The sequence below is a fragment of the Eleutherodactylus coqui genome, chromosome 1 (assembly GCF_035609145.1).
Source record: "Eleutherodactylus coqui strain aEleCoq1 chromosome 1, aEleCoq1.hap1, whole genome shotgun sequence".
Lineage (NCBI taxonomy): Eukaryota > Metazoa > Chordata > Amphibia > Anura > Eleutherodactylidae > Eleutherodactylus > Eleutherodactylus coqui.
Window position 1 is genome coordinate 403,483,332 of NC_089837.1, and position 12,057 is coordinate 403,495,388.

General features: G+C 46.6%; 1 protein-coding gene across 3 annotated transcripts in view; it reads left to right on the forward strand.

The window, feature by feature from the left end:
* Positions 1-1,945: 1,945 nt before the first annotated feature.
* DZIP1 (DAZ interacting zinc finger protein 1) overlaps positions 1,946-12,057 on the forward strand; it is a 56,920-nt gene continuing 46,808 nt past the window's right edge. The window contains exons 1-2 of one of the 3 annotated variants that reach the window (XM_066580581.1): positions 1,946-2,049; positions 10,511-11,071. In XM_066580581.1, coding sequence (XP_066436678.1) covers positions 2,047-2,049; positions 10,511-11,071 — 564 coding nt within the window. In that variant the 5' untranslated portion in view covers positions 1,946-2,046. Of the gene's footprint in view, positions 2,050-4,405; positions 4,490-10,510; positions 11,072-12,057 lie in introns of those variants that run through there. The other 2 variants (XM_066580563.1, XM_066580572.1) reach the window with 2 other exon arrangements.

The window sequence follows — 12,057 nt, forward strand, 5'->3', positions numbered from 1 at the left end:
CTTTAGGTTGTGGACAGGTGACTTTTATACAGATAACAAGTTCAAACAGGTGCCATTACTACAGGTAATGAGTAAAGGACAGAGGAGCCTCTTAAAGAAGTACAGGTCTGTGAGACCCAGAAATCTTGCTTGTTTGTAGGTGACCAAATACTTATTTTCCACCATAATTTGCAAAAAAAATCGTTAAAAATCAGACAATGTGATTTTCTGGATGTGTTTTTTCATGTTGTCTCTCATAATTGAGGTCTACCTATGATGTCAACTACAGGCCTCTCTCATCTTTTTAGGTGGGAGAACTTATACGATTGGGATCTGACTAAATACTTTTCCCCCCACTGTATATACTAACCCTTGAAGTACAGCACTGATCATCTTTTTTATCATCATGATTTTTAAAATTTATAGTTTTTTGTTTTTAAAATGAGTATATTTATGATAACGGGTTCCTCATTTAGTTTTGGACGTTTTGATATATAATTTGTATAGTTTGGGATTACAGGGTTCATACAGCGACCGTTTTGGTTGGCGTCTGTGGTGGGTCATTTTCTTTTTTATGTATATATTTTTATTTTATTCTGTAATTTTTTTTTACTTATATGACGTCATGGGGGATATAGATGGGGGAGCGCTGAGCTGCCAGTCAGGTGATGTGCTGGAGCCCGCCAGGTGACGGGGCGCGCTGACAGCACAACTGATGCAAGGGGAGCGCTGAGCTGCCGGTCAGGTGATATGTTAGAGGCCGCCAGGTGACGGAGCGCGCTGACAGCACAACTGATGCAAGGGGAGCCCTGAGCTGCCGGTCAGGTGATGTGCTGGAGGCCGCCAGGTGACGGGGCGCGCTGACAGCACAACTGATGTGAGGGGAGCGCTGAGCCGCCGGTCAGGTGATGTGCTGGAGGCCACCAGGTGACGGAGCGCGCTGACAGCACAACTGATGCAAGGGGAGCGCTCAGCTGCCGGTTAGGTGATGTGCTGGAGGCCGCCAGGTATCGGGGAGCACTCACAGCACAATTGATGTGAGGGGAGCACTGAGCCGCTGGTCGGGTGATGTGCTGGAGGCCGCCAGGTATCGGGGAGCACTCACAGCACAATTGATGTGAGGGGAGCACTGAGCCGCTGGTCAGGTGATGTGCTGGAGGCCATCAGGTACCAGGGAACGCTAAGCCACCGGCCAGGTGATGTGCTGGACGCCACCAGGTACCAGGGAGCGCTGAGCCACCGGCCAGGTGATGTGCTGGAGGCCACCAGGTATAGGGGAGCATTAAGCCGCCGGTCAGGTGATGTGCTGGAGGCCACCAGGTATAGGGGAGCGTTGAGCCGCCAGTCAGGTGATGTGCTGGAGGCCGCCAGGTACCAGGAAGCGCTGAGCCACCGGCCAGGTGATGTGCTGGAGGCCACCAGGTATAGGGGAGCGTTGAGCCACCGGCCAGGTGATGTGCTGGAGGCCACCAGGTATAGGGGAGCGTTGAGCCGCCGGTCAGGTGATGTGCTGGAGGCTGCCAGGTACCAGGGAGCGCTGAGCCACCGGTCAGGTGATGTGCTGGAGGCCACCAGGTATAGGGGAGCACTGACAGCACAAACGTTGCAAGGGGAGCGCTGCGCCTGCTGACATCACCTGTAGATACCCCGCTGATCTCGAGTCAAACTCTGCATGAGTTTCTGTGTGTTCTGGCTGTGTTGGCTGAGATGCCGTGAGAGCCGCAGCATGTCCGCCTGTGGGAACACCATAATGTGATACATTTAGTATGTATGTCCGAGTCCTCAGAGTGACTGGCGGCAGTCAGACGTTACCACAACATGGTATGGGCATCTCTGTGCCTGCTGGCACCAGCGCGCACATGCCAAGGCTTCCATGCTGCACGCCAGCATCAGCCAGCTGACAGCGCACAGCAGCCGGGGCGGAGCTTCTGACTGCTCCTCAATCTGTGCAGCCTGTGGGCGGAGCCTGTGTTGTCCTGGTAACCGTGCGACCACCCGGCTCCTCCAGCCTCATGTCTTCAGTGCAGCTCGTCCCCGGATGAAGAAGAAGCGGAGGAGGAAGGGGGAATGGTGAGGAGAGGGGGAGGGGATTCCGGGGAGCCCTGCAGTCTGGAGGGGCGGCTGGGGTGCTACATAGTTAACCTTTTCTAGTTATGGGCTCCCTTCCCTCCACCCCGGGGATGAGCAGCGAGCTGCATGTTTTGGTTGCCCAGTGAGGCGGCACTATTGTCCTGTGGGGATGTGATGGCTACGGCCACTGGTCTCAGTGTGCCCTCCGTGCCAGCTGCGGGACGGTGGGATCTGCGCCCGCTGCCTGAGAGTGAGGGGGCCTCACTAGAAGTAGGGGGAAGGACAGTATCCGATGCCAGTGCCTGTGCCCATCGTATGCCCAGTGCTGCCCGTATCTGCACGAGTTATTAGCCACTATTATCAGTATATCCTGGAGCCGAACAGTCCGAGCAGTATAAATCGGAATTGGTGTGTGATGGCTTATGGATCTGATATGAATGTAGAGGAAACTGTCAGCTGAGCAGAGTGCTTCATCCCAGAAGTGTGTGAGCCTGAAGACATATCATATATACACCTATCTGTATCATACATATCATATAAATACCTGTCTGTATCACATAGATCATACATATCCATATGATATGAATGTAGAGAAGACTGTCAGCTGAGCAGAGTGCTTTATCCCAGAAGTGTGTGAGCCTGAAGACATATCATATATACACCTATCTGTATCACATAGATCATACATATCCATATGATATGAATGTAGAGAAGACTGTCAGCTGAGCAGAGTGCTTTATCCCAGAAGTGTGTGAGCCTGAAGACATATCATATATACACCTATCTGTATCATATATATCATATATATACTTACCTGTCTGTATCACATAGATCATACATATCCATATGATATGAATGTAGAGAAAACTGTCAGCTGAGCAGAGTGCTTCATCCCAGAAGTGTGTGAGCCTGAAGACATATCATATATATACCTATCTGTATCATACATATCAGATATATACTTACGTATCTGTATCACATAGATCATACATATCCATATGATATGAATGTAGAGAGAACTGTCACCTGAGCAGAGTGCTTCATCCCAGAAGTGTGCGAGCCTGAAGACAAATCATATATACACCTATCTGTATCATATATATCATATATATACTTACCTGTCTGTATCACATAGATCATACATATCCATATGATATGAATGTAGAGAAAACTGTCAGCTGAGCAGAGTGCTTCATCCCAGAAGTGTGTGAGCCTGAAGACATATATATATATACCTATCTGTATCATTCATATCATATATATACACCTATCTGTATCATATATATATATATATATACCTATCTGTATCATACATATCATATATATACTTACCTATCTGTATCACATAGATCATACATATCAATATGATATGAATGTAGAGAAAACTGTCAGCTGAGCAGAGTGCTTCATCCCAGAAGTGTGTGAGCCTGAAGACATATCATATATATATACCTATCTATATCATACATATGCATCTCATTTATATATACTTACCTATCTGTATCACATAGATCATACATATCCATATCATATGAATGTACAGAAAACTCAGCTGAGCAGAGTGCTTCATCCCAGAAGTGTGCCAGCCTGAAGACATATCATATATTTACCTATCTGTATCATACATATCATATAAATACTTACCTGTCTGTATCACATAGATCATACATATCCATATATGAATGTACAGAAAACTGTCAGCTGAGCAGAGTGCTTCATCCCAGAAGAGTGTGAGCCTGAAGACATATCATATATATATATATATATACCTATCTGTATCATACATATGCATATCATATATATCCTTACCTATCTGTATCACATAGATCATACATATGATATACATAATATCACATATAGCATACATATCCATATCAGATATATACTTACATATCTGTATCACACATATCTATATCCTACACACACACATATTGCGGCCTTCTTTGGATCTATTCTATAAGCCTGAGGAAGAACCCTGAGTAGGTTTGAACTCTCCCTATAACATGTATTTTTGTTAGTCATTGAAAGGTATCATATCTACAAGATGACTCGGTGTCTGAGAAGAGTCACATTTGGAGTATTTCTGGCCCGCAGCGCTATTCTCACTGTAACCCACAACAGCGCTATTCTTGATGGAAGCCACAACAGCCGCCATTAAAAGTCTATGGCGTCGGTCAGGATCTGCCATGCGATAGATACAACACAGTATCTTTATATTGGATGTCATATTCTCTTACTAAACCCCTTTGTTGTTTTTGTGTTTGTACCTTATTTCTTAAAACAATCATTTAGACCGGGCTCAGACCAGCAGCTCTGATTCCATGAGCGGATAACCGCAACATAGGACCGCAGAAGCGAATTTCATATGGTCGCGCATGCTTACAGTTTTCCACACGAATGTATGGCGTATCGTCCGCATGGAAGAACGAATGCAAGCAGGGTACGACATCAGAAAGTTGCCCAATGCCCTGGAAACGTCCTTCTATCGTCTCCTGCGGACGGCTGGGTCGACTCCCACTGCGAGAATTCTTGCAGCGAGATGTGATCCGTGCCCCTGCAGCTCACCTCTTCCCGGCGTCTCCTCGCTCCGCTATGTGCCGGCTGCCAGCCAGCCAGCACATGCGCAGAGCGGAGCCGGCACGTCACTAGTGACGTTTCTGTGAGGGCCTCTGCGAGGCTCGCATAGAAATAGGACATGTCGCGATTTGTTTACCACGCAACATTTCGCACGGTCAAATCGCGGCTGTCTGCATAGGATTGCATCATGTAATGCAATCCTATGGCAGCGTGCACGGGCGGAAATTCTGCGTGAAATCTCACCGCGGGATTTCCACCCGTGTGCAGGAGGCCTATCGCCCCGGTGACATTCTCTTGTGCTGTTGTGATGAGTACTGTCCTGAGAGTCTTCAGAACGGGATGCTGCTCCCCAGACTCGGCTGGTTTATACTACTTTTTTTGGAAGTAGTATAAACTGCTTTCACAAAAAAACACTTTCTTGTGGAGGAAGAGCCCAGAAGAATAAGCAGAGGCTGCAGACAGTCTGGATGGGGTGTTGCACCCCAGACTCTGTCCTGCATTGTCTGCCCACAAATACCTGCTTTTTTTTATTCCATTTGTTATCTGGTCTTTTAGCAGCGTGTGTACGAATCCGCACCCATGTGTACTGCGTTTCAAACACATCCATAGAGATTAGTAGAGCTTATACACAAGGGATCTGCGGTAAAATAGAGCATGCTGCGATTTTTACTCCCCTCGCGGAATCCGCAATTCCTTCATGCAAGTGTGAGCAAAGCGGAGAAGTCAACGCATTTGATTGCCCGTGCATTACCGCGTATCATACGCTTGAACAGTGATCGCAGAATCTGCAATTCAAATCCGGTCATGAATAGAGGAGTAGATACTTAATTAGTCCACTCATAAGGGATGTGAAAGTTTTGTGGTCTTTAAATTAGTGTTAGGGTGTCACCAGTCCAGAGTGTTATCTCTGCTATAGATTTCTCAGATTCTCCACTGATGCATGAAGCTGCTTGAAATGTTGATGCCTGTCTTGAGAGTGCCAGGCTAGTCTCACACGACCAAATTTGAATAGTGGAATCCGCGATCATCACATGCCCGGAGGATCTGCGGTGCACACATTGAAAAAAATAGAACATTCGCATAACCGCTCAGATAGGTGGATAGCAATTGTGATTTCTGCAAGCAGAAATAAAATTGCAGCATGTTCTATTTCTATGTGGACTCTGCACGGACAGCTTCCATCAAAGTCAATGTAAGCCATCCGACTTGCGGTCTGTCCGTAATTGATGTTGCGGATAGGCCGTGGATACCCGATTCATCGCCTAGCAGCGCGGGAGGTACAAGTATTTAGAAATTAATCTCTACTGCACATGACTGATGGCGGGCGTCCTTGGTCACCCGCAGTAAAAAAAACAACAGGTATGTGGGGTGACCGGCCGCGGTCAGAGCCGGATTCCGCTGTGGGCTCCCATATGATAAATTCCAAACTGTCTGTGTGAGGCTGGCCTTAAAAATGGCTGTAAACGTGTACTCCCAAATTCTTCTATGACGCTAAGATTTGAAGTTGCCTTTTAATATAATAACCGTCATGTTCTATGGTGTGTCCGTGGCTAGAGAAATGCTCAGCCACAGGTAAGTCGGTCTTTCTTTCTTTAACTGTGTGGTGATGAGATCTCATCCTTGCTTTCAGCTTCTGTCCTGTTTCTCCAACAAAAAATACAGGACATTTACTGCACTGGATCATGTACACAACATCCAACGTGGAACATGTGGGTACTCGTATATCTTCTTTCCACCAGAGTTATGGGTGGAGACATGGGCTGGGTGGAGACAAAGTTCCTCAAATATGGAGGTTGCCTGTAACACAGAAGGGGAGGTCTTGGAATATGATGGTCAGACGGTCATCCTTGTGTAGGGTATGGTGGAGTTTCTTTGCTGTTTTCCTTAGTACCTCTAGCTGTGAATTGTAGGTCACTACTATAGGTACACGATTGTTTCTTTCCTTTTCTGTGTATTGGAGTAGTTAATTTCTGGATATCCTGTTGGATCTGGTGATTTGGTCATCAATTGAGGTGGGATGGTAGCCCTGATTTAAAAAATATCCTTTTAAGATGGTCTAGATGTTCCTCTCTGTCTGTTGGGTTGGAGCAGATCCGGTTGTATCTGTTGGCCTGGCTGTAGACAATGGACTTTTTGATGTGTTTAGGATGGGAACTGTCCTATCTGAGGTATGTGGGCCGATCAATCGGTTTTCAATATAGGGATGTCTGTATTGAGTTGTTTGAAATTTTTATGGTGGTGTGCAAAAAGTTGATTTCTGTATACAAGTAGCCTAATGTCAGGTTTATGGTGGGGTGGAATGCATTGAATCTCTCATGGAATTTTATTAGTTCTTGTTCAGTGTTTGTCCAGATGATTATGATGTCATCCGTGTAGTGGAAATAGGCCAATGGTTTGCTGGAGCAGGAGGCCAGGAAGTCACTACAGTTTTGCCATGAAAAGGTTGGCATATTTCAGTGCCATTTTACCGTTCATAGCAGTTCCATTAAGTTAAAGGTAAATAATTTTGCCAAAGGAGAAATAATTGTGTGTAAGGATGAATCTTGTGAGTTGTAACATGGATTCAGAGGTGACCCCATTGGCTTCAAGTTGTACCTGGCAGGCGGTCAGTCCATCCTTGTGTTGGATGTTGGAGTATAAGGATTTCACATCCATGGTGGCCAGGATGGCGCCATTGGGGAGAGGACCTATGGTTGACAGTTTGTTCAGTAGGTCCGTGGTGTCCTGCAAGTAGCTGGTTGTATTTCTCACCAGTGGTTTGAGGACACCTTCTACCCATCCTAAAATTCCTTCCGTGAGGGTTCTCACACCTGAGGTTATTGGCCTCCCTGTATTGCCTGCTTTGTGTAGTTTGGGAAGCATGTAGAATGTTCCAACCCTGGGGTTCTCTGGTATCAAGACTTTTTCAGTCTTAGGCCACCTGTCCAGGGGCGGGTCAGACCCCACGTGCGGAATCCTGCAGTGAAGTGTCGACCCGGTTGCCAGCTGGTGACCCCCGCTTACCTGTGTGATGTCTTCTTCTCTGTACTGCGGATGTGCCGGCCTATGCTCCGGCATGTATGCGCAGTACAGAGAAAGCCGTGCCGTCACTCGTGGGCAGGAAATCACGTTTTTACATTACGTGTAATAGGGCTGGATTTGCTTCGGAGTCCCGAGACGGAATCCCACTTCGTACTCCGCAATGCAAATCTGTCCGTAAACAGGGGCCCAAAGTCTCCTGAAATATTCCCCCATGTCACTGCAGAGTTATGTTTTGTCAAGCGTTTTAGTAGGACAGAATGAAAGTCCCCTGAGCTCCATATTACTGGGGTTGTGAGATGACAGATTGATAACACAGCTGATTTTACCTGTGTCCATGTCCTGTAGGGGGTTCTGTTCCATCATGCCCGACTTGGGGTGTTCCTGTTTGGTGTTTGAGTAGAGGCCATCTCTGGACTCAGGGTCTTCCTGTTCGGTGTTTGGGTAGAGGCCATCTCTGAACTTGGAGTGTTCCTGTTCGGTGTTTGGGTAGAGGCCATCTCTGGATTTGGGGTGTTCTTGATCGATGTTTGGGTAGAGGCCTGCTCTGCACTCGGGGTGTTCTTGAACGGTGTTTGGGTAGAGGCCTGCTCTGGACTTGGGGTGTTCCTGATTGGCGTTTGGGTAGAGGCCATCTCTGGACTCAGGGTGTTCCTAATCAATGTTTGGGTAGAGGCCTGCTCTGGACTCAGGGTGTTATTGATCGATGTTTGGGTAGAGGCCATCTCTGGACTCGGGGTGTTCCTGATCGGTGTTTGGGTAGAGGCCTCCTTTGAGCCAAAGGTTTTGGAGTTTATTTTCCTTTAACTATATTAGGCAGCACCGTAGTGTTGTGTAAAAGTGTTGCATTTTCCGTTTCAAGTCCTCTGTAAGTGTGTTCTTTAACGTTTGTATCTCCATAAGGCCTCCTTTCCACGAACGGATTTCCGCCGTGTAATTCGCGGCGAAAATCCGCTGCGTTGCCCGCAGCTATTAGGTTCTATTGAACCTAATAGCTCAGGGCATATGGTGCGGAATTGCACCGCGGAATTCCACACCGTGAAATCTCCCGTCCTCACCCGCGGCATGCTCTATTTGCCGCGGGTGTACGCGCTGACAGCTTCCATTGCAGTCAATGGAAGCCGTCCGTTCACGCTATCTCCCGCTGTAACACAGCGGAAGATAGCGTGAAAACGCTTTCCCGCCTACCGCCGCCGCGTCACGTGACACGGCCGCCTGCGTCATGTGATGCGGTGGGCGTGTCATGTGACGCGGTGGGCGGGGAAGCGTCATGCGGGAGCGAAGACACCGGATCCGCTGGTAAGTATGGGGTCTCTGGGGGGTGCCGTGACGGGCTTCGCCGCGGAATATTCCGCGGCGGAGCCCTTCACGCTTGTGTGCAGCCGGCCTTAGGGCCTTTTTCTTGTTGCTGTAGAAGACGTGGATGAGGTGCTTCTGCAGTCTCTCAGAAGTCCTGTGGCATAGACGTTCTGCATAAAGGTTATTATAGGTATACAGAATGGGATTTAATCCTTTGGGTATTTAATGTTCCTACGTGCATCTGGTTAAAAAGAAAATGTTGCTGTCCAGTTGTGCCAATTTCTTCAGGAGATGTTTTGGTTTCATCTGTGTGCGGTGCATTCTGGTATCGTCCAAAGAAAAACGTTTGGTACCGTGTTAGCCAGTAGAGCAAAATATGATTTCTCTGTAAGAGAAATAAAGTACCATATTTTTTGCTCTATAAGACGCACTTTTTCCCCCACCCCAAAGTGGGGGGAAAGGTCAGTGCGTCTTATAAAGCGAACGTACCGAAATTCAAGCTGGCCGTCACTATTGCAGAATCGTACGTGCCTATCACACTGCTATTGAGTGGGCCCGGCTGGCAGCTATGTGATAAGGACGTGCGATTCTGTAATAGTGCTGGCAGTACATACAGGGGGCAGAGAAAAGCAGTTCTCTTTCTCCTCTGCACTGCTGCTCATAGCTGCTGCTGATTGGTGGTGAGTGCCAGCTGCTGCTCCCCTGCCTCCACCAATCAGCTTACTTCCTTCCTCTCGCCATACCAAAAGCGCCACTGTTACAGAGTTTCACTGCTCCTGCTGTGGTACTGTACTATTACCTGCTGTCATGAGCCTACCGTGGGCCTGGAGTCTCATGTTGTAGCCACTTACAGGAGGGTAGTGTGGTCCAGGAGTAGCCGAGGTCTGGCTCACAAGATGGCGGTGCAGTACAGAGGGTTTTAGCAGTAACATAGTCAAAAAAAGTAGCCTAGGTCTGGTATACAGGATGGACGATCAGTTGTAGAGGAGCAGTTATGTGGGAGGATAGCTTAATTAGAGGCGCAGGGCACAATAAACACGCAGGAAGTCGCAGGTTCGAATCCTGGCACGTCCACTGTCACCTAAAGTCCCTGGGTGCGTTCAAAATATTTTTTCCTATTTTTCCTCCTCTAAAACTTAGGTGCGTCTTATCATCAGAGGTGTCTTATAGAGTGAAAAATACGGTAATCTTGTAGATATGATACCTTTTAATGTTTAACAAAAAGACAAGTTTTTAAACCTATTTAGGGCTCTTCTTCAGAAATACTCATGAAACTGCATTGTGAACATACAGATGTATTTCCTGCTGTTAGTGCCACTTATAGGAAGGTTATTGTGACCTTGGCCCCCAGCAATCATGTGTATGCCCTTTACATTGGTCCCGGACACTTTTATCAAACTAGATTGGTCAGTTCTTGATGAAATCATTCTCATGATGCTCTTTAACAGATGGGCTTAACTTGTGATTTTCCTAATATAAAAGTATGAGATAAATTAAGATGACTTTCTTTGTAGATTTCTTTTACAGTTTTAGTTATTTTTCATTTTGGCCTTTGCCTCTTTTTCAGCCTTTCTATGACAATGTTTACTACCCTCTCGAGCCGGAGAAGGCACAGATGTCACCTGACATGCTAAGGACCCCTTGGATTCCGCGTCCATCAACGCCCAACAGAATGCCCTCCTACAACCACGACTCCCGGTTTAAATTCAGAACACGCCATGAAAGCGTAGACTGGAGAAGGATCGGGGCAATTGATGCGGACAGGCTGGCAAATGAATTGGACTTTGTAACCCTTCAGGAAAATATTATGGGTATTACATTCTGTAACATAGGGAATGAAAAGTGCCCTCACTGTCACAGCAGCCTTGACCCTGTACTGCTAAAATTGTTCCGACTATCCCAGTACACTATTGAGTACCTGCTCCATACCCAGGAGTATCTGACCACCAATCTGCAGACGCTAGAAGAGAAGGTCCGTGCCACCCTGGCTGAGACAGAGCAGGTACAAGCCAAGATGGTCAAACAGACTCAGGAAGTAAAGGCACTTAAAGAGGACTGCAAGCGGAAGAAGAAGATCATTTCTACACAGCAGATGCTGATTAGCACCAGTGCAGGGCCCTACCACAAGGTAAAGCAAGTGGATGCGACCCCTAGGTACTCTGGCAAAGATACTGCCCAAACCAAAGGGGGACGAAGTGGGAGGAGGGTTGGGGGACTATAAGTAATCAGCAGGGTTGTGTCTGTAAAGTTCTCCAGAGTGTTCTACAAGAAACATGACAAGTTTTCTTCAACCGTTTTCCTCTCTGTGATGCACATGTACATCACAGAGGTATGGAGCGGTTATGAAGAAGGCTTGGAAGCGGAGTCTGCTGCATACACAGTGGCTGACACCTGCCAGAGACAGCCTGATTGGCGGTAGCTCCAATGGAGGTTGTTTGACAGCATAAATATGTGGTCAGTCCTGATAATGTCATGTAAATTGTCAGCTGGAGGGGCAGCCCTTCAACTCATCCTTTTTTCCCCACTATTGATAAAATTACAAGGTGCTGTTTGTAGGCGTAATATGGGAATGTGAAAAATACAATATACTGCAATACTGAAGTATTGTAGTGTATTGTAGAAGCAGTCAAACGATTCAAGTTCAAGTCCCTTTAGGGACCTTTCAAATTGGACGCAATTGCAGGATAAAGTGCAGATGCAGGTTTTGTCAATTAGTTCAGAAGTTTTTGTGTTTTTAACTGCGGAATACGTTCTGTGGAACATCTTGCGGAATTTCTTGTGTTTTATTCTGCAGACTTTAATTCCGCAATATGTCCTTAATTCCGTAGCAGTAAGATTTTCTACTGCAGAATTTAATCTTGCAGTTTTGAAGTAAACATGTGCGGATTGTGATAGGGGCAGAATTCAAGCCCCATAGGGATAACATTATGACTCAGAAATATCCACATGTACTATTTCCATCCCACTTGAAAGGTCCCTAATGGGACTTAAACAACCTGTAGAATATAAGTCTAATAAAATTTGTAAAAATAAAAAAAAATTGAAATATTAAAAACTCAAACCGCCATTTTCTCCACCAAATTCCCAAAATAATAGCCATTATTTTTTTTTATT